Below are 24,588 nucleotides of genomic sequence, written 5' to 3' on the forward strand. Positions count from 1 at the left end.
CAGGTAAAGAGCTTGCCTCTAAGTCCTGATGCTTGATCCCTAAAACCAGCATGGTCCACATGCTGGGACCCACAAGGCTCCTACAAGTTGTCCTTTTACTTCCACACGTGCCTCATAGCATATGCATGCGCACGCCTAATACATAAATGTAATAAAAGCTTTATAAAAAAATCACTCATTTTATATTCTAGTCTTCAAAGTAGTGAGAGACTGAGGATTGTTCTAAGTTGCTGTCATGTAAATTGTCACAAGGCACTACTTGTTGTCCGACAATCCCAATTATAATTACTATGTTGTTAAATAAAAGACAAGCACACTTATTTTCATAATTTTTAGTTTAATTTCTAATGTTGTTGATCAAGCCTCTTATTTACTATGAAATTCTGATTATCATTTAAAATGCAGTTAGTTATGATGGGCATTTCCTGCTACTGTCTTTTCTTGGAGTGCTGGAGTCATGGCATGTGGTACCCCCAATATTTAAAGATCTGTTTAAAGTGTAGAAGTAGCAAGGAGGAGGAAAAGTAAGCAAGGAAGGCTCCCTGGAGGAGACCATGACATAGTGCTATGTGGGGCTTCAGTGACAGGTAAGCTGAGATGGCTGGAGGCAAAGGCATTGCCTCTCAAGGAAGCCAGTGAGATAGCCTGGACTTTAGGGATTCAGATCTCTGGGTTCACTCCTATTTTCTGTGTGACCAAAGAAGAATTACTTCTCTGACACTTTGATTTCTTATTTGAAAATTTATATATAGGAAAAATATATAGTATAGTATATATCTAAGTTATGGTGGGCTAATAAATACATCTTTGTCTGCTTGCTTCCTAAAGGACTCAGTGAGAGACACCAATAGCATAGACAAAGACTTTTGTTTATGGTGGTCAGCTTTAGTTAGTTTTGCAGGTTTGAAATTAAGTGCCCCTTGTACTGGGGAGTTGTCAGTAAGAACCTAGACACATTAACCAGCTGTTAAAGAAGGGATGCTGCTAAAGCTTGAAATCAGTTCCTCCCTGGTTAATGTTCTCTTGCTGTTGCATGTTGGAGCGAATGGTGATGGGGGAATCCACGGACAATACTAGCTGGAAAGCGTTGCCATGGAGAACTGTGGGAAGCAAAGGCCACACCTGGTTATACCGTAGGAACAGCAACAGGAAATAGTGGTAGTTTTCTAATCTTTTAATTCAGAGGATGGAATGTTTGAAACAACCAGCAGTTAGTTTACTCTGAATGACATACTCTGCATGTCTCAGGCAGTGCTCATTGTAAGGTGCCGGTGGTTAGTGCCACCATTTTCCAGATTGAGGTCACGGAGGCTAAGTAATTTGGCCAAGGCTCCAGAGCTCACAAGGGAGCTGGTATCAAAATCCAGGTCTCCTTCTCATTAGTTCTGGTTAGTCTGTTTTCCTCCCGATTAGTCATCCTTAGCAGCATACTTGTGTCACAGTGACCCAGCAGTTATTGTTCCTCTAATTGCCCCATGGATTGCCTTTTACTTAAACAGTCATCCTCAATAGAGTGTCCTTGTTTCTTTACAAGGCTAAGTTAATTGAGGATGAGGGATTATGTTGGCAGGAGAACAAGGACAGATGGAGTCAGAAGAAAAACGTTAGTCAATGAAGTCACTACTTATTCATCCAATAATCAAATATTTACTTAGCTATGCTTTCTATTAAGTAATGTTTAGAATAAAATAATGACAACTGAGAAGGCTCCATCATTTATTATAAGATACAAAACATCAAGTGACAGCTGGGTTTGGTGGCACATATTTTTACATTACAGCAGTCAGGCAGAGGTGAGAAGATCTCCTTAAGAGTTCAAGGCCAGCCAAAGCCATATACTGAGACCTCATCTTAAACCAAAACCAAAATACTCCTGAAACACCAGACCCCACAAAACTCCACAGTCCCTCAAACAAAAAGTCGTGTGATTCTACGCATGATAGGTATTTTATAATTGTCAGCTTTACATAACTTAAAATAATCTTGAAATAGATTCTCAGCGGGTAATTGCCTAGATAGGTTGGCCTATGGGCATGCCAGTGAGGCATGAACTTGGAAGACACTATGGGAAGAGAGTAGGCATGCCCAAGATACTTGAGGGGGAACTCTCATGGCTTAGTGCAGCCCTCACAAGCAATCATATTAATCTTTAGCAATCAGTAATGAGGCATCTCAGATCATTTCCCATCATCACAATAGAATGAATGAAATGGGTAAATTTTGTTTATGGTTCTGGAGGCTGGAGGGCTCAAGGATACAGTGACAGCTTCTAGTGAGAGGTTTGTTCTATGTCATTACATGGTAGAAAGTTCAAAGGGCACAAATAAATGCACAAAAAACGTGATGAGATCAGAGGCAGCCTTGCTTTATGACAACCTGCCCTACTGAGAGTGATCCAGTGTTGAGAGCAGCACCAATCTGTTTAAAGAGGGTGTCCCAGACACCTTCCTCCATTGGTAAACTGGAGACCAACTCATGAGTTCTGGGGCATGTACCACAGTAATCGGTAAGGGGGAAATCTTCTCGGTAGCTTACCTTGTACCAATTCAAGAAAATGTGAAGATTTGTAGATAAGTAAAAGAGAGACAAGCAGGACAGGTGCCCCCCAAGCTATTAAGTAATGTGAGAGGGAGGTAGGCTCGGGGGACTTAGGAACAATTCGAGTTTTTAATGGTTTCAGAGTCCTGTCCCACTGTGTCAGGATGGCATTTCTGGCTCCATCCCATCTTCCAGGGCCCACTAGGCGGTATTGGTAAGGGGTACATGGTCCAAAGAAAACTTCCCAAGCCAATCTTGGATCCTTAATGAACAAAAGTGGAATGCTGGGCTTCGCGCCTATGCACTGAGTGAGCTCGTCCATGTAGGTAATGAAGTCCAGTTTGTCTTGGCTGGTATCTTTAATCACACCCCTACGGGCAAAAATGGCAAATAATAGTCATTAGCCACCCACCCCCTGTTCTGCATCTCCCAAGTTATAAGATCAACTCCCTACCGTACTTCTTTGTTACTGCTGTATTAGGATCAAACTTCATTTGGGAATGCTTTTCTAAGTTGGAAAGAAATAGCAAGGGGGGCTTATTTAGCAAGTGTAGCTGCGAGGGCAAGTTCTTTGTTATAGGAGGTAGGAAGGGAAGCATTTAGGACGTGGCTTTTGGTGTTTGAGCATGACACGAGGCTAAAGCCTGGTCTGTCCAAATAAGATGTTGATGAAAGACTAGATCAGAAAGCATTTCATACGTGGACAGGGTAATGAATAATCCTAGCTACCTGGGAGGCTGAGGCAGGAGTATTACTTGAATAATCAATTATACAATGGTATTTAAAGCCACAGGCCAGGATGAGGTCATCTATGAGTGAGATCTAATTTTGGGGTTCAACAATAAGGAGGAAGAGGCCATAAGGCAAATATAGACAAAGCCCAGCCTGTGAGGTGGGAAGTAATTACGTTCAGAATGGAATTCATGGGACCATGTGAAGGCAAGGCAGGAAGACAGGGACAGATGTTCCGAGTCACAGGGGGATGAGTAGAATTTACTAAGGATCCCCTATAGCGGGGGTACTTCTTACCTTTTAATGAGCTGCTCCGTTTTAGTGGCTTCGGCCATCAGTTTCTGAGATGGAGGTATGCTACAGAGTCCTGTGAGGAAGATCAGAAGCAACAGTAAAGATGTTAGCTTTTCTTTTTCTTAAGTTCTGCATCCTCTCATTTCTGGCCTCCCTCTCCTCCAACCTTGGAACTTAGTAACCGCAGTACACAGGAAACTTCCAGTTAACCAGGGAACTTCATCACCAGATTCTCAGATGGGTGCCAGATGGCTCAATCCTCAGCCCCTCACCACACACACCAGACATCACATCTGCTCCAACAATTGCTGTAGTTCCTCCACATCTACAGTTATGTTCCCCCTTTCCCTCTCAACACAATCTATATTATATTGTGTAATGACACTTGTGTGTGTGTGTGTGTGTGTGTGTGGTTTAGAGGCACTTGTTTAAATGGAAACGCTCTGAGAGACCATTTTTGGACACATCTTCTGTTTTGTTATTTCGAGGTCTCCTGTGGGTCAGTCTCAGCCTCGGAGGAGTTCTGTCTGTGTATATTGTGAGGACCACCTCTGTCGGAACTCAGTCCAGGAAAGGAGTTGAGAGAGGAGAAAACCGAGTACTTTCGAGAACACTCCAAGAAAACAAGTCTTGGGACCTCAGTTCCTTCAAAGCATGTCATTGTTCTTGGGATGGGTTTTCGTGCTCCTCCCAGGTGTATCAGATGGGAGGGAGGGAGTTTACTTCCGGTTACCCATTATTGTTTGCTGTTGGTATTCAGTTAAATGTTTAAACTATCCTTTCTATAACTCTGTAGAAAAATACGTTTTTGGCCATGTGGAGCTTGTCCTTGTGATTGTATACAGCTTGAGCTCATGAGCTCATGAGAGCTTTACTCTTTCAATTTTTTTTTTTTTTTTTTTTTTTTTTTTTTTTTTTGGTTTTCCAAGACAGCGTTTCACTGTATAGCCCTGGCTGTCCTGGAACTCAGTTTGTAGACTAGGCTGGCCTCCAACTCAAAAATCCACCTGCCTCTGCGTCCCGAGTGCTAGGATTAAAGGCGTGCGCCACCACGCCCGGCTCATTCAACCTTCTGTAACCCTCATAGTATAAACTGAAGTTCTGAATAGAGTTGGTTATTGCATAAGACTTCAGTCTGTCTTATTGGTCGGCTCCATTCTCCCAGGTCCCACAGCCTCTAGAGCAGCAACAAACCTTCTTAGGACAACTTCAGACCTTGACCTCTGCTCCTGTTCATTTTACTTCTAAACCAGATTTTAGCCTACCACCATGGCTCTGACCCTTCTCTCTAGTGGTCCCCAGCCTCTAAAATCTCATTCTGTCCCTTTGGTTTTCGGGAACTTTACCCTTGCCTACTTTATGTGAACCTACTTCCCCAGCTTTTCTTACTTGCCTCTACTTGTTACCTTGATAATCCACTCTGTCTCCCATCCTCTTCTGGTACCAAAATGGCAGTTCTAGGTGCATTCATTACCCTCAGAATTAGGTCTAAGCAACTCTGTGCTATGTTTTCTGCCAGGGTTTTGTTATCTTGTCAAAAATGAGCAAGATTCTGGTTGCTGAAGTGCATCTTGGAAGCTCTCCAGTGGACCACACAATTACTTATGCTGTGTGAGCCAATCAAGCTGTGTCTTGCCAACTGTATCATTTTAATAAGCATTTTACAGCTCATTATTCATAAACAACCCTAGGTATTTAAGAGTCTTCTGTGGTTTTAATGTAATTGGATAATATTGTAACAGTACTTTAATTCAGCTGTAAAGAAATACAATTTTTTTGATAATTTAATGAAAGGTTGCAATTCTTTTTCTTGCAATATAAGGACCTTCTACATGTGTCTTATTTCTTCTTTCCTTCCACTCAGATAGCATGTATGCAGTCAGGCTTGTGGTGCAGGCCTATGATTTGAGGTGCTTAGGAGACAAAAGCAGGAGGGTGACAAGCTCAAGGTCAGCTTGGAAATTTTAGTAAATTCTTATCTCAAAAAAAAAAGGAAAGAAAGAAAGAATAAAGAAAAGAGAAAGAAAAAGAAGAAAAGAAAGAAAGCTGAGAATGTACCTCAGGGATAGAGTGTTGGACTGGCGTACAAGACCCTGTGCTCAAACCCCAGCACGATAAAATACACATTGGATAATCCCACGTGAATAACCAAATACATACATATAAATAGAATACTTATCAACCTAGGAGAAAACAGTCTGCTTTAAATAAATTTGTATTATTTTTTGTATATGAGTGTTTTGCCTACATGAATGCACTGAAACTGGTAGTAAGCTACCATATAGGTGTTAGGAACTGAGCCTGTGTTCTCTGCAAGAACATAAAGTTCTCTTAGCCTGTGAGCCCCAATTATAGGTTTTCAAGTGTGGTTGATATCTGTTGCAATTACAGTGTGAGATTACTGGTGGTTGTTTTTATTTATTAAGTATAACAGTTTTGATCCAAATGTGAAAGCTATTTATATTTAAAAACAACGTGGCTGCTGTTCTTTAAAACACTTGCTGACCTAACTGGTGTGCTGGGATGCCTACAGTAAGAGCAGAGCATATCCCTTAGTAGGCTTCACGGTGGGTCAAGCACTCTGCTTTGTAGAAAGTACCCATTAAAGAAATCCTTGATGGGCTGGAAGGATGACTCAGCGGTTAAGAGCACTTGGATGCTCTTCCCGAGGTCCTGAGTTCAATTCTCAGCAACCACATGGTGGCTCAAATCCATTTGTGATAGGATCTGATATCTGATGCCCTCTTGTGGTTGTATTATCTAGAGCATATATATACATATATACATATATGCTTTAGATTACATATATATGTATATATATACATATATATACACACACACATATATACTCTAGATGATATATATAATGCTCTAGATGGTATATATGCTCTAGATGATATCTATACACATATATATATTTGAATAAATTAATCTTGAAAAAAGGTCAGTCATGGTGGAAAATGCCAGTTGATTCCAGAACTCATGGGGCAGAGGCAGGCAGATCTCTGAGTATTTGAGGGCAGCCTGGTCTACAAAGTGAGTTTCAGAACAGCCAGGACTGTTACACCGAGAAACCCTGTCTCACCCTCCCCCCCAAAAAACCCCCAAAACAAACAAAAACAAATAAAACCCTCAAGTCCCCCAAAACAGAAACCCTCGACACAAATCTTATATAGATGGAGGACCTGAGATCTTAAGAGGTCTTTACAAAGCTGATGAGTTTCAATGCTGGGGTTGGATCCAAAAACTGTCTCCAGACCCTTTAGCTTCTGGAAATGATAACTGACATCAAGTGATGCCCAGAGTCAAATATTTTATAGGCATGTGTGAGAAGTTATAGGTGAGATAGAGAGACAGGGAAAATTATGAGGATGTGGGTCTGGTTGAAGCATCTCCCCAAATGTCTAGGAAAGGAGTAACATCTCATTTCAAAGCAATATAGGCTTAGGTCTTAAAGCATGGCTTGTTGTTAGTTTAACCTTCTTTTCTATGTGAAAGGACTCTTGTCTCTATGTGGGCAACTTTCACAGCAATTCTTATCCCATCCACAGAGTCAGCAGAGCTTGCCCTCAGTCAGAGGAAATGACATATGCATATCTCTTATAATATCACACACATATATGATTGATTGTTCATTAAGTATGCTTCTAGTATTTTATATTACCTTAGCTCATGTCTGTTTGACTTTACGAAAATGGCAGCAACTCAGATTCAATTGATGGCATTTGTGTGTAAATTAAGCAAACATACCTTTGAATACTCTTGTGGCCCATCGTGCTTGGAACTCTGTGCCCACTAAGATCGACCCATTAAGGCTGATCAGGCCAATAATGGCTAATGTTGCTCTCTCCAAATTTGGGGGAAAGACTCGCTTGTATAGGATGATCTTCTTTGTACAAAGGCTTTTGAGAGGTTCTTCAAAAAAGGGAAAAGAAAATTCATATCCTGTAGTGAAGATCACTACATCAATGTTGGCTTCTGTTGTACCATCTTCAAAGATGACAGAAGATTCTGTAAAATCCTTCACGCTGGTTTTCATGGTGACTTTCCCACAAAGTATACAGGTTGGTAGTTCATCATTTACAATAAATTTTGGTTTTTTCCTTGGAGAAAGGAAAAAAAAATATTCACCATAGTTACTTACAAGAGACTTAGCAAGTGATTTTTCTTCAGTCAATTGAATTAGATTATCTGCCAAACCAAGAAAGTGAGCTGACCAGTATTTAATTTGAAGTTGGGAACCCGATAAACAATCACTGTATTTATAACATGCTGCCTCCTTGTTCCCTGAAAACGGCAAGGAGAAAATGACACTTGATTTTACAATTCCCTTAAAAATTACATTGAGATAGATATAGAGATACAGATAGGTAGCAAGATAGATAGGAGGAGGAGGTAGAGGAGAGGGAAATGGAGGAGGAGGAAGAAGAGAAGAGGAGAGGGAAAAGGAGGAGGAGGAAGAAGAGGATGAAGAGGAAAAGAAGAAAGAGGATGGGGAAAAGGAGGAGAAGGTGGAGGAAGAAGAAAGAAGAGGAGGAGGAGGTGGAGGAAGAAGAAAGGAGAGGAAGAGGAGGAGGAGGAGGAGGAGGGGAATTTGGAGGGGCGGGTACTTTCTTTCTACTACATGTTCTGAGGACTGGACTTGGGTTCTCAGGCTTGGTAGCAGGCTCCTTTATGAACAATCTCACCAGCACTTGCTTTATTCATCAGAATTCATTTCTAAAACAGTGCTTCTGTTTTTGGTTTCTTCCTTTTTTTTTTCTTTCTTTTCCAGTGTGGAGATTGAACCAAGGGCCTCACATGTACCAGGAAAATGGTTTACCATTGAGCCATACCCCTAGCATAGTAATGCTTAAAGTATGAGCATAGAATATACAGTCAACCATTTGATGATCAATTTGGGGTTCCACATCACCCAGGTCCTCAGAAGTCATATTAAGTCAAGAGGAAGCCAGTAAGTAACTATTCATTTAAATGAAAAACTATTCATCTATTTACATAGGTGGCTATTTTCATCATTACACAATCACACCAGAAATATGGTCTCTATAAAATTGACAGGTCACATAATCTCTGATATATTTTTTTATACTTCAAAAATAGATGTTGCTAATGAGTATTTGAGTTAGGTATATTTAATGTCATGACATGAAGTTTAAAGTTTTTCTTTTTCTTTCCAGTACATAATGCTATATAATAGTATATTAAGATACATTGCATCAGGGACTCTTACTAGGAATTCCTGTGTCTAATCACAGCCACACTGGGTGTTTTTTTTACAGGTAGTGAGAGCCAACACACGGATGCTATAAGCATTGTATTTCTGGAAGGTAGCAGTTTCAAGATGCTTCAAAGCCAATTTAAAATTTCCTTTCAGAAATTAAAGAAGATCTCAGAAGATGGAAAGATCTCCCATGCTCATGGATTGGCAGTATCAACATTGTAAAAATGGCTATCTTGCCAAAAGCAATCTACAGATTCGATGCAATCCCCATCAAAATTCCAACTCAATTCTTCAACAAATTAGAAGGAGCAATTTGCAAATTCATCTGGAATAACAAAAAACCTAGGATAGCAAAAACTCTTCTCAAGGATAAAAGAACCTCTGGTGGAATCACCATGCCTGACCTAAAGCTTTACTACAGAGCAATTGTGGTAAAAACTGCATGGTACTGGTATAGAGACAGACAAGTAGACCAATGGAATAGAATTGAAGATCCAGAAATGAACCCACACACCTATGGTCACTTGATCTTCGACAAGGGAGCTAAAACCATCCAGTGGAAGAAAGACAGCATTTTCAACAATTGGTGCTGGCACAACTGGTTGTTATCATGTAGAAGAATGCGGATCGATCCATACTTATCTCCTTGTACTAAGGTCAAATCTAAATGGATCAAAGAACTTCACATAAAACCAGAGACACTGAAACTTATAGAGGAGAAAGTGGGGAAAAGCCTTGAAGATATGGGCACAGGGGAAAAATTCCTGAACAGAACAGCAATGGCTTGTGCTGTAAGATCAAGAATTGACAAATGGGACCTAATGAAACTCCAAAGTTTCTGCAAGGCAAAAGACACCGTCAATAAGACAAAGAGACCACCAACAGATTGGGAAAGGATCTTTACCTATCCTAAATCAGATAGGGGACTAATATCCAACATATATAAAGAACTCAAGAAGGTGGACTTCAGAAAATCAAATAACCCCATTAAAAAATGGGGCTCAGAACTGAACAAAGAATTCTCACCTGAGGAATACCGAATGGCAGAGAAGCACCTGAAAAAATGTTCAACATCCTTAATCATCAGGGAAATGCAAATCAAAACAACCCTGAGATTCTACCTCACACCAGTCAGAATGTCTAAGTTCAAAAATTCAGGTGACAGCAGATGCTGGCGAGGATGTGGAGAAAGAGGAACACTCCTCCATTGTTGGTGGGATTGCAGGCTTGTACAACCACTCTGGAAATCAGTCTGGCGGTTCCTCAGAAAATTGGACATAGTACTACCGGAGGATCCAGCAATACCTCTCCTGGGCATATATCCAGAAGATGCCCCAACTGGTAAGAAGGACACATGCTCCACTATGTTCATAGCAGCCTTATTTATAATAGCCAGAAGCTGGAAAGAACCCAGATGCCCCTCAACAGAGGAATGGATACAGAAAATGTGGTACATTTACACAATGGAGTACTACTCAGCTATTAAAAAGAATGAATTTATGAAATTCCTAGCCAAATGGATGGACCTGGAGGGCATCATCCTGAGTGAGGTAACACATTCACAAAGGAACTCACACAATATGTACTCACTGATAAGTGGATATTAGCCCAAAACCTAGGATACCCAAGATATAAGATACAATTTCCTAAACACATGAAACTCAAGAAAAATGAAGACTGAAGTGTGGACACTATGCCCCTCCTTAGAAGTGGGAACAAAACACCCTTGGAAGGAGTTACAGAGACAAAGTTTGGAGCTGAGATGAAAGGATGGACCATGTAGAGACTGCCTTATCCAGGGATCCACCCCATAATCAGCATCCAAACGCTGACACCATTGCATACACTAGCAAGATTTTATCGAAAGGACCCAGATGTAGCTGTCTCTTGTGAGACTATGCCGGGGCCTAGCAAACACAGAAGTGGATGCCCACAGTCAGCTAATGGATGGATCACAGGGCTCCCAATGGAGGAGCTAGAGAAAGTACCCAAGGAGCTAAAGGGATCTGCAACCCTATAGGTGGATCAACATTATGAACTAACCAGTACCCTGGAGCTCTTGACTCTAGCTGCATATGTATCAAAAGATGGCCTAGTCGGCCATCACTGGAAAGAGAGGCCCATTGGACACACAAATGTTATATGCCCCAGAACAGGGGAACGCCAGGGCCAAAAAGGGGGAGTGGGTGGGTAGGGGAGTGGGGGTGGGTGGGTATGGGGGACTATTGGTATAGCATTGGAAATGTAAATGAGCTAAATACCTAATAAAAAATGGAAAGGAAAAAAAAAAAAAGAAAAAAAATTTCCTTTCAAACTGGAATCAAAAGTTTTTTCTTTTATTTTATTCTAGCATTGTGAATTTGCTACTGTGGATAGTAGGTAGTGACTATGACTGTTTCAAGAACTACTGTGGAAATTGATGGACAATATCTTAAGGAAATAAGTTTATAATAGGAGAATCTAAGACAATGTTTTAGTTAGTGAACATGTAGAGTTCTGAATAATACAGAACGAGAGATAGTGATTTAAAATTTCTCATCAGAAATCCAAATCAAAATGACAACAAGATGCTATCTCACTCCAGTTAGAATGGCTATTGTTTTACTAAAAAATGTGGGTGAAGGTATGGAAAAAGGAACAACTGGTTTAGCCAATATTGAATATAGCATCGAAGTTCTAAAACAACAACATCAGCAACAATAGCAACAATAGCAGCAGCAGCAACAATAACAAAACCCAACACAACCAAACAACAAAAAACTAAGACTAGATCTACCATACAATCTGCCTACTCACTTTTGGGAATATATCCCAAAGTAATAAAATCAGCATCCCAAAGAAATATCTGCATTCCCATTTTATTATTCACAATAGCTTAGGTGTAGAGTCAATTTCAATGTCCATCAACAAATGCATGAATAAAAGTGTGACATACACATACACACATGCACACACACCAGAGTATTTTCAGCCTAAAGGAGAATGGAGTCTTCCATTTACAGAAAAATGGAGAGACCCAAAGACATTAACCTAAATACATTATCCTAAAATGAAGTACATTAACCTAAAAAATGTAAGTGTGGCACATTCATTTCTGTATGTGGAAGCTAAGGTCAGAATAGTGTTTATTAGGTTTGGAGAAGGATGACTATCAGGGAAAGGAAGGAAAAAGGGAGGTTGGCTTTGAACAGTAGATGCTACATGCACATATAGAACTCCACTGATAATTAAAATATATACATAGTAATAAAAACAGTGAAAATGAACTGAAGTTTTTCCATGGAATGAAAACTCAAGTACCCTTTTGCAATGCTTAATCCATAATTCTCATGGTTAAGTATTTTATTCATTTTCCTCTCGTGAGTCCAGTTTATAAAACGTGAAGGCAGAACTCGTACAAGGAAATTGAGCCATCTTGTTTGTATCATATTGAAAGGGTAGCCACCAGGTGAGGAGCGGCTTAGGACCCAGGTGCCAGTTCTAGTGCTGAGAAACACCTAAAAAGAAAAATGAAAAGGATAAACACATGTCCATCACTTTCTAGTACTTTGCTTTGATGTGTTTAAAATATATTCTGGTTTTCTAACATAGACTTGTGTGTGACCATATGTTATTATTGCCATAATGCTAAAAGCACATCATTTAATTTATACACGTTAGTTGTCTTCATTATATTATTTATAAAATTGTGAAAATTGAAATGTAATATTTGTAGCTATAATATGTTGGTCTGGCAATTATATGTGTGCTTGGGGTATGTACGGGTGCAGATATGTGTGAATGCGTGTGTTCATGCAAAAGCCAGAGGTCAGCATCTGATGTCATTTCTCAGGATCCTCTACCTTGTTTATTTGGGGCAGAGTCTCTCACTTGGGCCTGGGGCTCATATATTAGGTTAGGTGACCCCAGAGATCTGCTTTCCCAGTAGTACATACATTGTGGCTTTTTATATAGGCTCTGAGGATGGAACTATGAACCTCATGCTTTTGTGGCAAGCATTTATTTGTATGACTGAGCTAGCTCTTCAGGCTCTGGTCTGGTAGTTTTTAAACATATGAATAATAGAGAGTTAAAAGGTTTAGAAAAACAATTGTAACCAGATTAAATATAAATCTATTCTTTTGAGATCTAATAACTTTCCTATATATGATGTACGTGAAATAGATCTATCTCCAACTTGTGAGTTGTTTCTAATTTCTAAAATCATCAAGCATGCTTACATACTTATATAACTTAAAGATCACTTTTATGTTAAAACAATGAACAAATCTGATTTCTAGTAGAAGAGTTGGAGGCATTTGGCAAACAACCTTACCACTGAGTTCTAACAAGGGTTTTGACAGAATTAGAGAGGGTTTAATGTAAAAGAGAGATGACTAGGTGTTCGTTGCAGTATGCCTGTCATTCCAGATTTTGGGAGTTTGAAGCCTGCTGAGGCTATGTAGTGAGATCATAATCTAGTAGAAAAAAGTAAGAAATGGTTTCAGGGAGAGGAAAATAGAGTAGGTGTGCAGGCTGGAGAGATGAAGATGGGGAGGCAGAGGGAGGGAGAAAGAAAGAGAGGAGAGGGAGAGAGGGTATAAATGAGAGCCTTGCCTTCTGTGAGTCAGGTTGCCTAACTGGTCTCATCCCTTAAAGATCACATCTGAATAATGCTTGTGATTAGGCGTTCACATAGTTTTTCTGTAGTCTTTTAGACATAGTCACGTTCTGTGAAGTGTGTTTTCTGAAAGAGCAGACCAAGAGTGGCTTTGGGACGTTCCCCCATTCATGCCAGCATAGTTTGCCAATTGGGAAGGCATCTATTGTCTTAGTAGCTTCTCTGTAGCCACTATCCATGCTGATGGGAATGGAGACAGAGTCAGAAATAGTCAGAAATACCTGAGCTGCTATTTCACTGAGCTCTACTGCTATGTCCCCGCCAGTGTTTCCAAGACCAACCACCAGGATGCGCTTGCCCCGGAAGGCATCTGGAATCCTGTACTCTTGGCTGTGCAGGATCTGTCCTTTAAACTTATGGATTCCTGAGGGAAGAACAGGATGAACAGACCTGAAATGCTTACATTGTAATTCTGCAGTGTGCAACGGTAGAGAAACTTGCTGCTTGTATCACCACTTGCAGCACATAGAAGCAGGAAGAACAATTCTTCCTGGAATTGAGTGAGCCCAAGCACAGATCTTGTACAACCTGCCTTGTTAAAAATACTGTTCTGAGCTGGAGAGATAGCTCCGTGGGTAAAGGTGCTTGCTGACAAGTCTGATAACCTGGGTTCAATTCCCAGAATCCACATGATGGAAGGAGACAAATGACTTGTGAAAATTGTTGTCTGACTTCTCCATGTGCATTGTGGTCTGCACACTGTGAATATACATAAATATAATAAAGTTCATGTCAAATAAGCTCATGGATAATATCATAGCAAGTGGGAAAACCTTGAAAGCATCCCTCTGCCATGTAGGACAGGGCAGGGGCACCTATGTTTACTTCTTTCATACACTGTACTACTGGAAATTCTAGCTAGGACAATAAAGAAGGAATAAGAGCATTCATTTGGAAAGAAAGAAGTTAATTTCCCATTGTTTGCATATAAGATGACTTTATATAGTGAAAACTCCATAGATTTCCCCCTAAAAAACAACCCTATAAGATTAATTAATTAAGCAAAATTGTAGGATACTAAATCAACCTACAGTACTATTGCTGTATATTGATGGGAAAAGATCTGATATAGAAATCAATAAAATAATTCCATATGTAATAGCTACAACAAAATAGCCGGGGATAGGTTTACTCAAAGAGAGAAATATATAAAAACATTGATGAGGGGTCAATAGATGGCACAGTGGGCTAAGGGTCATGTCATCAAATCAGATGATCTGAGTTCAATCCCTAAGTTCAAGTCCAGACACCATTTAGAATACTTCTTGAGAAATTATGGATTGAATTCTCACTTGATCCCTATTTCTGAACATATTTTTGAATAGGATATTCTATTTATTTGTGATAGATTTTTATAAGATTTATATTTATTTTTTCTCTTGCAAATGGATAATTTTACCCATTATACTCTTATAATATCTTCTGTTTCTCAAAACAAAAAAACAATAATCAAACCAAACAAACAAAAAAATAAAAAACCCAAATAAACATAAAACCCACAGAACAAAAATATAAAGGGTTGGAGAGATGGCTCAGTGGGCAAGTGTGTTTATTATGCAAGCATGAAGATTTGAGTTCGGATCCCAGCATCCTTGGAAATAGCTAGATGTGCCTCACTTATGCCTGGAACCCAGGAGTTGTTGGAGGTGGAGACAGGATGTTTCTGGGACCTGCTTGCTTTCAGCCTAGTGGAAGGGTCAATGAGAGACTCTGTCTCAAAGAAATAAGGTGGAAAATGACAGAGCAGGATGCCCAGCATCCCCCTCTTACCTCTGTGTGTCTGCACACAGGCACCTGTTACCCCCTACCCCCAACATATGTATATGGCCCACAGTAAATACCATGGTCACATGTACATATAAAAAAAAAGAATCAATACTTTCTAATTGCTTTCAGGGTCACCAAATCCTGACAGATAGGAACAGTTTTACTACAATTTAGTAATCCCTTACTTCCCTAATTTTATTTGCCACACCTGAATTTGAATGGATATCAGGTTTCTAAATAACTGATTATGACCTCAGAGATGAAGATTTGCCAGCCATGAATGTATTAAAAAGAGTGTGCCAAACTGGTTGGTTTCAAAGGGGGATTTCAAAACACCCTGGTCTGAGAGGTGTAATAGGCAATTTTAAAAGATTGAATGTATTCGTTTAAATATATAATTTCTGTTTTGTTTCCTTTAAAACCCACCAGTCAAGCTTCTGTATTCTCTTATATTAAGTTTTTGAATCATAGACCAGCCCTGCTTCAAAGGACCTATAACTCACCCCCAACAAAATTAACAGCTTTTTAAAAATGACAGATGTGATATTTTAAGTCTTCTTTCTTGTTTGATTGCTGTACTTGAAGTAGACATGTTGGGCAGGGTTTCAGCCACAGCATTTATATTAATATGTAAATAATAAGACCGCACACCAAAACCAAACTTTTTTTTTTAACCATTCAAAGTAATTCTGCGCATGTAATTTCTAGGCAAATGAAACATTGTCTAAAAGCCCAGGGAAGTATTTTCAATTATGAGCAAGTCATTTCTCTTTTAGAAGATCCCAAAAGAGTAGTGATGGTCTCAGGTAGAATTGACTCACCAGGAAAGGACTCCAGAGGTAAATGTGGGCTCAGGAATTGCCCAGTGCAAACCATAACAGCGTCAAATACTGCCCTGTCCCGTTTGCCTTCTGTCTCTGTGACAACATCCCACTGGCCAGTTTCAGAGAAGTCTGGGCGCTTTGTTACACTGAGCACAGTTGTCTGTAAGGAAGAGACAAACTGGTATAATAACTGTCTTCTATTTTAAATGGACCAACTGATGATAAGTAAGGTCTGTCAATATCAGCTAGCTCATTCTTTGAGAAATTAAGTAGCCCGTGTATTCTCACAGATGCTCTATGTGGACCGGGAGTTAGGACAGCTGAATCCGCTTTATTGGAAGGATGGAGCAGGACATACTCTTGATGAGAAGGAAACGACTTATAATTCCTGATGAAGAGAGAAATCCAAAGAGCAAACTTTCCTCCATCATAATTTCTATGTTGAGAGTTGTAGTCATTTCTTCTCAGTAGGTTTCATAAATAGAATTATTCTTACTCTATTCTCAAGAAAAAAAAATCTTGAGTTCCATCCTAAATGATACTTTGACATTAAGAGGAGGACTCAGGAAATTCAGTATTTTAACGCTGTAAGTAAGGAATAGCGAGGAAAGAATTACCTATCTTACTCACATCAAGAGAGAAATCAAGGAAAAGTTTTCTTAATCATCTCATTTCCATAAGATTGCTGACTAGGCCAGCCTCCGTTCACGAACTTTCCATAACCCAACCTATCTTACCTTAAACCGAATATATCTCAGCAGGCCAAAGTGCTCAGCAAATTCTCTGAGATAGTCCCAGAATTTCTCATGGCTCATGAAGTTGGGGTAATCTTCTCGGAATGGGAAGTCACTGTAACATGACATTTCTTTGCAGACATTTGTCACTAGTGACCTGTAAACCCTGGTCATCCCATCCTCGGAAGTGTCCTGTAGTGGAGATAGTTAGTAAGAAGGGAAGAAGGGACAAGGCAGAAAAGAAGATTCTTTAGGTGGCCTTGGTGGCTCATTGTGTCCAGCTGAAAGGGGTCAGAGCAATTAACAGTCTACTTGTAACTTTAAAGAGTTCTAGAAAACCCAGCATTGGGTGCCCGTGTTGCCAGGATAAGACATCCTTATTGGAGCTGAAACAAGTCAATGCAATCTCTTTGTCCATCACAAAGAAGCTGATGACGGCACACAATTGCTCTTAAATGGTTCCACAGACGCAGGGCTCCTGGTTAGTCCTGGCTGCCTGTTCCTTCTTCACCTGCCATAGTGACTCCCTCCACTCTGGCCATTTCTCACCTTGCCTCTTTCCAGGGAAATGCTTGATAGTTTCCCCCATTATATTCTATGCTTCTTTACTGATTTCATTCTTTCCACCAGCATTAGGAATATCAAACATTAAATTTAGGAACAAAACCCAGGCCCCTCATTAGCCTCCCCCGCCCCCATCATAAGGAAGATTTATCATGTCCTGGTAGCCTTTTTTTCTTCTGTATTTCTTAACTCATTCTCTGGTCTTGGTCTCTATGACTCAAACCAAAACATCAAAGGCATCTGCATGCCAGGCACCAATGAGCTTTGATGTTTGAAACCAGGCTCCATCTCTCTCTCAAATGGGTTCAGTGCCCCTAGAGGCCTTCCAGGACTCAAGGGTTTGCTGCAGGTAACTGCTGGGGCCCCACAGCACTGGTGAGCTGCATCTTAGAACTTCTCACACTGCACTGAGAGGACCTCTTTACTGTTTCTGTTCTTTTCTCAACTACATGGAGGGTGGTGGGGTCCCTGTCTGTTTTCTGCACCATCGTATCCGGGCAGAAAGACATGCTAAGTACATGTTGAGCGGATGAGTCTTTTCATAACATCCGAACAACGTCTGGGAGTTGGCTAACTGCTGCTTAACTGGAACTTCATCCTCTCCCAGTGTGTGATCCATTCTCCATTCACCAAGATCGGCTAGCTTGCTGGATGTGATGCTTCGCTACCTTTAGAATTTCCAAGTCCCCAGATCACCAGAAACCTCCAAACTATGCTGATATCATTATCAGATTTCACTCCTTTCCTGTTCTCTTCTCCGTGCCCGTGACTATGCCTTGCCTATTTCTAAGGCTCCTTACATATCAGACCGCATCCCACATAGTGTTTATCATGGTGCCACACACATATTTAGCTTGCTGCAGTGAACTCCTGTTTTGACCACCAAGGCAGGCTAATACCACCTCAAATGAGCAGGGGCAACACATGACTGGGTTATGGGTGCTAAGGTGGGAAGATGAACTACGCACAGCAAACTTCCACAGTCCGCCAAAGTCGCTAGTTCTCTCAAAGCAGGTGGGCTCCAGGTTCTCGTCCAAGCAGCACTTGATAGAGGACAGGCCACTTACGCCAGCTCCAATCACTGCCACCTTCTTGGCCATGGTGCGCTCTGTGTGAAGGTCAAGAAAAGCTCTGTATGGCAGTATTGGAAGAGAACCCTTGACATAGGACTCAGCCTAGGGAGTGTTACTAATGCTAAATGTTTATTAATGTTAACTAAATCCTCTTACTTACTCTTTGGGTGGGAGTTGAATCATAGCTTGATTTAAAGCTGCAGGTTCTGGAAGTCAATGGTTTGAAGTAGTGGCCTTACCTTTTGTTAGTTGTGTGACCTTGAGCTAGGTTCCACTCTTCTATGTGACTTGCTCTTTCTCTTCAGTTAAATGGGGGTGACAATGAAGATCACTAGAGTTTTTGTGAAGGCTAAGTGACTGGTATGTGTTGGAAAGGTTCAGAAGTACACGAGGTACTAGTAAGTGCTCAATTAAACCCAGCTGTTTATTATTGTTACTGCTTTAATTACTGAGTGTAGCTAGTACATTAGCTCCACAGGACGCCTATAACCCCTCAGTATTAAAGGGACTTTTCACTATCATCTTGCTTCTCTAAATATTCTCCTAGAGAGATGGCTCAGTGGCTAAGAATGCTGGCTATTCCAGAGGACTTGAGTTCAATTCCTAGCTCACACACGGTGCCTCACAACTGGCTGTAATTTCAGTCCCAGGGGATCTGATGGCCTCTTTAGATTTTCTTGGTGACCCAGCATACACACAGTTCACATACATATACGCAGGCAAAATGCTCATATACGTAAAATGGTAAAACAAACAAACCTTTAAAAAACAAAGTGAACAATCTAGAGAAAATATTTTGAAAAACACAAAATACTACTATGCTTAATATGTAAAATAAGCTTGTAGATTAATAATAAAGAGAAATTTGAGAAAATAATCTATTTTCAATAAAGGGAATAATATAATAATAATAATAATAATAATAATAATAATTGAGCAAATTGATGTGAATGGGCTATTTATCCGAGAAAAGGATAGCATCAGTCATGAAGTATATGAAAACCTGTTCGAGTTCACTAATAGTGATTTCATTAATAATACAAAGCCTGAGGTAATAATTTCTAGCTTTCAAATATAAAGTGTGGAGAATGGAGCTATGTCCAGTAAAGTCACACATGATCTGCAGCAGAGCGACACTGCATGCATGCTCTACGCATCATAGTGATATTTGCCTTGGGGAACCAGCAGGGCATGTGTGTATGAGGACCATGGGTCCAGTAAAAGAAACCCAGCACGAGTTTCCTCACCGCAGATAAACACACTTCTCCGAGAGGTGGAGTCTGCCCGTAGGTGCACTTTTGGCATTTGAGGCAGCATGGGTGTGTGCTGCTGAGCTGAGGGCTTCAGACATCCTGTGACCCGATCATTGAGGCTCTCTCTGTCCCTTTTCTCAGGGCTTCCTGTTCCAAACTTACTGCTGTTCATCTGTCTGTGAGGTTGAGGGTCTCTGTACCTGGCTTACTGTGTATTTCCAAAGCTGTTACCGCTTCCATTCCAGCTGAGTTCATTTGGGAGAAGGAGACTGGACACTTCAAACTTTCCTACTGAATGAGAATGGACCCACAGGTTCATATGTGTTTAGTTGCCAGGGAGTGGAACTATTTGAAAAGATTAGAAAGATAAGGCCTATCCAATAGCTGACTGTGAGCATCCACTTCTGTGTTTGCTAGGCCCCGGCCTAGTCTCACAAGAGACAGCTATATCAGGGTCCTTTCAGCAAACACTTGCTAGTGTATGCAATGGTGTCATCGTTTGGAGGCTGATTATGGGATGGATCCCTGGATATGGCATGGATCACAGGGCCCCCAATGGAGGAGCTAGAGAAAGTATCCAAGGAGCTAAAGAGATCTGCAACCCTGTAGATGCAACAACATTATGAACTAACCAGTACCCTGGAGCTCTTGACTCTAGCTGCATATGTATCAAAAGATGGCCTAGTCAGCCATCACTGGAAAGAGAGGCCCATTGGACACGCAAACTTTATATATATGCCCCAGTACAGGGGAACGCCAGGGCCAAAAAGTGGGAATGGGTGGGTAGGGGAGGGGGGGGGGAGGGTATGGGGGACTTTTGGGATAGCATTGGAAATGTAATTGAGGAAAATACATAGTAAAAAATATTTTAAAAATATTTAAAAAAAAAGAAAGATAAGGCCTTATTGAAGGAAGAATGTCACTGGAGGTGGGCTTTGAGTTTTCAAAAACTCATGCTGAGCCCAGAGTCTCTCTGTTTGTGGATCAGGAAGTAGCTCCAATCTACTGCCTGTCTATTACCATGCTTCCTACCATGATAATAATGGAACTTATTAAGAATAATGAACTTCAACTAAACTAAATGTTTCTCATAAGAGTCAGCTTGAACATGTTGTCTCTTCACAGCAACAGTGACTACAACAGTTATTGAGAAGTTATTAGACCTACTACAAAATACCCAACAAAACATCAACATAACAACAACAACCCAACCAAAACACTCTCAGGTGTACCACTGGTAAAATATGAAAGCTACCTGTGTTAATGGACTGTGTAAACAATATACTTACATAAAAGGACCCAGAACAAAAGACTCACTGTTCATCCTTCCACCCTCTGTTCCTAAGAGGGACAGTTCCTCTAGACAACATGGCAAACATACCTGTGAGTTCCCTTGAGTTGTGAATATGGGGTGGTGTTTAACCAGGGACAAATGGCCTTCACCGTGAAGAACTCTTGAATTTCTGGATGAAGGTCAGAAGTTGTCAGATCTCCGTCATGCCCTGTCTTTGAAACGACACAGGAGTTAGTTAAACTGATAAAGTGGAAAGTACGTTAGTGGGATAGACTGACAGCAAAGGAATTCATTCACTATTGAGCCTATTCTAGAGTAGACTATGGAGTACTGGACTCTACCATTGGTTTCAGGATTAGTAATGCTGGCAATAGAAACACATCTGTACACTTCAATATTAGTCTTTAAGTACCATGATCCTCTGATGGTGATAGCAATTTGAAAATGTGGTTTATGTTAGTAAGAGAAGGTTATAAGCAAGATGAAAACAGAGAGAACTGAACCTACTCCTGTTTCTGCCTCTAGCCAGGTATGTCACCTTGGCCAAAATTCCTGAAAACACCTTAAAGTGCCCCCCCCCCAACTCAAGTTTGAAAGTTTTTCATCTGAGACCAAATAACTCATAAAATAAAAACAAATCCACAAAAAAGAAAGGGGGGAAAAAGCTGCAAAACCCTCAGACAACAATGAAAACAACCCCCTCCCCCAATTCAACAAACAGTCAAGCAAAATCCAGCTCTGAATTAAAACTTGAAGGCCTAAGAAAGGTGCTACCTCTGTCAATTCTAAGGAACGCTAAAATGTGAGAAATACTGCATTGCCCTCTGGCTAGAAAGGAGACCAGAGTTTCTGAACTTGGACCTTTGTACAACAACCAAACCCCACCTCAAACCTTATCAGTCAGTAAACTCTTCCAACATATGGAACGACACAGCTAGGATTTCTGGGAGGTTGCCATTTGGTGATGTACTAATTAATCCACCTTATCACCACGGAGCTGTGGTTTTGTATCATTCTAAGATCAGAGTGGGACCCGCTGGACAACTGTGTGTGACCGACACGGGGGTCTTTCCTTTGGATAGTCTGCTCCAACTTTGTTCCGCTTTCTATCTCCTTTAACCCTATTGCTCTTACCTTAGTCAACGGGCTTCAGAAGCTAATCACATGCCTTCCGCAAAAACACACTTTCTGTTCACCTTCCCAAGAGCAGTTTCTAGGGAAGTTTCCTCTTGAAGGGGGAAAAAATCCAGGGCACTTACCTTGCAAGCACTGATCAGGTGAGAAGCCAAAGGTGAGAGGTCAAAGGTGGAGTTTGTTTTATAGAACACAAGGAAGAAGTTTCAGTCTCAGAGCCTTGTCCTGAAGTGGAAACAGTGCTCACTTTGCTGACTTTGGTCAAACTCTCAGTTTAACACAAAAACCGGTGGCTTCTTCTGCCAGGCTATGGACAACAGGGAGTTGTATTAATGTGAATTCCACAATCTCGGGGTGCGGGGGAGGGCGGAGTGACGATTTAGAATTCAGCTTTCAGATTAGAAACAACGGGAGTCCTGCCCCTTTCCCACACCCTCCAATGGACAAGAGGTAAAGGCATCAGAAGGCTGGGTGCCTTTAGAGGGCGCCAAACTTTCATCCTTCTTAGTGACACCCTGATTTCATTCTCCGTCATATTATTTTTTCTTGGAGATTTTTTATATGTATCCAGTCAAATATGATCATATCCATCCACTACTCTGTGCCAACTTCCCCCACATTCCTACACATTCCAAAATAATGGCTTCCGTTTTAGTTCGATGGCTAAGAACTATTGCCTATATGTGGATGATAATAGGTTTTAATGACTGGATTGATGATTCGCCTCTTAAACCAACATAAGAGTGAGTGAGAGGGAGAGCGGGGGAGAGAGGGAGAGAGAGGGAGAGAGCGAGAGAGAGCAAGAGAGAGAGAGAGAGAGAGAGAGAGAGAGAGAGACTACCACATGTACTTGGTGTTTTCCAATGCTTTGTCACAGGAAGAACAACTGAGGAAGCAGTAGCAGTAGTTAATAACAAAAAGCCAGGGCTTGTATGTATTTTCTCTCAATGCTTGGAAGCCACCATAGTGACGGTGGCCCATGTCGATTTGTTGTTGCTGAGGGAAGTTCGTTACCACTGACCATTTTCTGAACCGGAAGTCAGACATGCAAACACCTGGAGGAGTCAGGAAGGCAACATGAATACAGTCAGATGAGATCTGATGGAGAAGCCCAGTGCTCTGCTCAGCTTAGCTAAATGCTGTCATTTAGGATAAAGAGCCTAATCTCTCGCAGGCCCTTTTCTTCCTTCTTTCTGAGACAGGGATTTTCTATGTGCTCTATGACTCTTTTGTGCTTTTCAGATTTGCCATCCTTTTATGCCAACTTCCCCAGAGCTGAGATACTATCATATACCACCATCCCTGGGTTGCAGGCAAAATTATCTGTGTGATTTCTGTGTGTATGCACCACTTAACACAGTGTTATTTATTTGCCTTGGGGAACCAGGAGAGCATGTGTGCATTGTGCCCACAGGCCCAGCCAGAGGAGCCTAGCAGGAGTTTCCTCACTGCTGAGTTCTGCACCACTCTGAGAGACAGAGTCTGCCCACGGCCGCAAGCACTTCTGATGCTTGAGCCACCGTGGGCATGTGCTGAGCTGAAGGACTGAGGTGTCCTGTGACCCTGTCACCGAGGCTTTCTCCTTCTGCTCAGGTTTACTGGTGCATCATTAACTAGGTGGGCTCAGGGAGTCTGTCCCTGTAGCTTTGCAACTTGCCTCACAATCAGTCCAGAAGCACCAGGAACAGAAACAAAGTGGGATGGCTGAGAAAATGGAGCAGGGAGAAGGTCTGAGTCCTCAGACCTCCCAGACTCCACTGGTGGCAGTAATGGATATCTCAGGGCGTTCTTTTCCAAACCTACTGCTGTTCAGCCTCCCGTGAGGTCGGGGGTCTCCATACCTCGCTCACTGTGTATTTTCAAACCTGTACCTCTTCCATTTCAGCTGAGTTCATTTGCAAGTTTATTAGTTTAGAGTGAGCTCTGGTAAGAGGAGACTGAACCTTAGAGGCAGCAAAGCAGGGTTTGAACTTTGATCCTGACTCATCTTTGGACCCAAAGAAGGCTAGTAAAACACTCTAAGATGTACTATTTGCATAAGAAAAAAATTCCTATGTTCATTAACCCGCACGCCTGTGCTCAGTAGTCTGAAGTTAAAGAATTGCAGTGCATTTGAGACCAGTTTGGATTACATGGCTAGTACCAAGCCAGACACAGCTACATAGCAAGACCCTGCCTGGCTCATAAAGCACAAAGAAAGCAGAAAGGCATAAGAGGAAAAAACTCACATCAAAGGATTTTGTATTAGACAAATGGCTGAGCGCAAGACTTTTCTTGGTGTTCGTTCTTCAGTCACGTGTCCCCTCCTGTCCTTGGTTCTTTCTAAAAACAGTATATCACAGAGTTATGTTGAACAGGGAGTGTGGAAGCAAGTGGGCAAAGGTAACTGTGGAGTCTCTTGAGTTGAGAAGGAGGCACAGATGGCTTCTAACCAGGAACAAATGGCTGTCACCAAGAAGAACACTTGAATTGCTAGGCCACTAAATGAAGGTCTCGG

The 24,588-nt window shown here is 41.2% G+C and overlaps 1 protein-coding gene across 8 annotated transcripts; it reads right to left on the reverse strand.

Moving 5' to 3' along the window:
• Positions 1-1,703: 1,703 nt before the first annotated feature.
• Positions 1,704-24,588, reverse strand: Fmo4 (flavin containing monooxygenase 4). Of its 8 annotated transcripts, XM_006496773.3 has the most exons (12): positions 24,320-24,588; positions 22,217-23,146; positions 21,045-21,169; positions 19,864-19,954; positions 18,306-18,445; positions 16,777-16,965; positions 16,037-16,199; positions 13,670-13,812; positions 12,089-12,285; positions 7,315-7,667; positions 3,568-3,637; positions 1,704-2,909 (listed from the first exon to the last, which is right to left on the reverse strand). In XM_006496773.3, exons 4-12 carry the CDS (start codon positions 19,916-19,918, stop codon positions 2,474-2,476), a joined length of 1,746 nt encoding a protein of 581 aa, XP_006496836.1. In that variant the 5' UTR covers positions 19,919-19,954; positions 21,045-21,169; positions 22,217-23,146; positions 24,320-24,588; the 3' UTR covers positions 1,704-2,473. The 8 variants fall into 8 exon arrangements, with proteins under 8 accessions (XP_006496836.1, XP_006496839.1, XP_006496837.1 ...); XM_006496776.4 differs by lacking the exon at positions 19,864-19,954; XM_006496774.3 differs by lacking the exons at positions 22,217-23,146; positions 24,320-24,588 and adding an exon at positions 22,092-22,209.

Source organism: Mus musculus, chromosome 1, assembly GCF_000001635.26.
Source record: "Mus musculus strain C57BL/6J chromosome 1, GRCm38.p6 C57BL/6J".
NCBI lineage: Eukaryota > Metazoa > Chordata > Mammalia > Rodentia > Muridae > Mus > Mus musculus.

Coding starts and splice junctions, on each gene's coding strand:
- Fmo4 (XM_006496773.3), bottom strand. CDS start 19,918: ATGAACTCAGCTGGAATGGAAGCGGTAACAGCTTTGGAAATACACAGT. Junction 18,446..19,863: donor GGAAATACACAGTAAGCCAG/GTACAGAGACCC, acceptor ACCTTCACACAG/AGCGCACCATGGCCAAGAAG. Junction 12,286..13,669: donor TCAGTGAAATAGCAGCTCAG/GTATTTCTGACT, acceptor TTTTCTTTTTAG/GTGTTTCTCAGCACTAGAAC.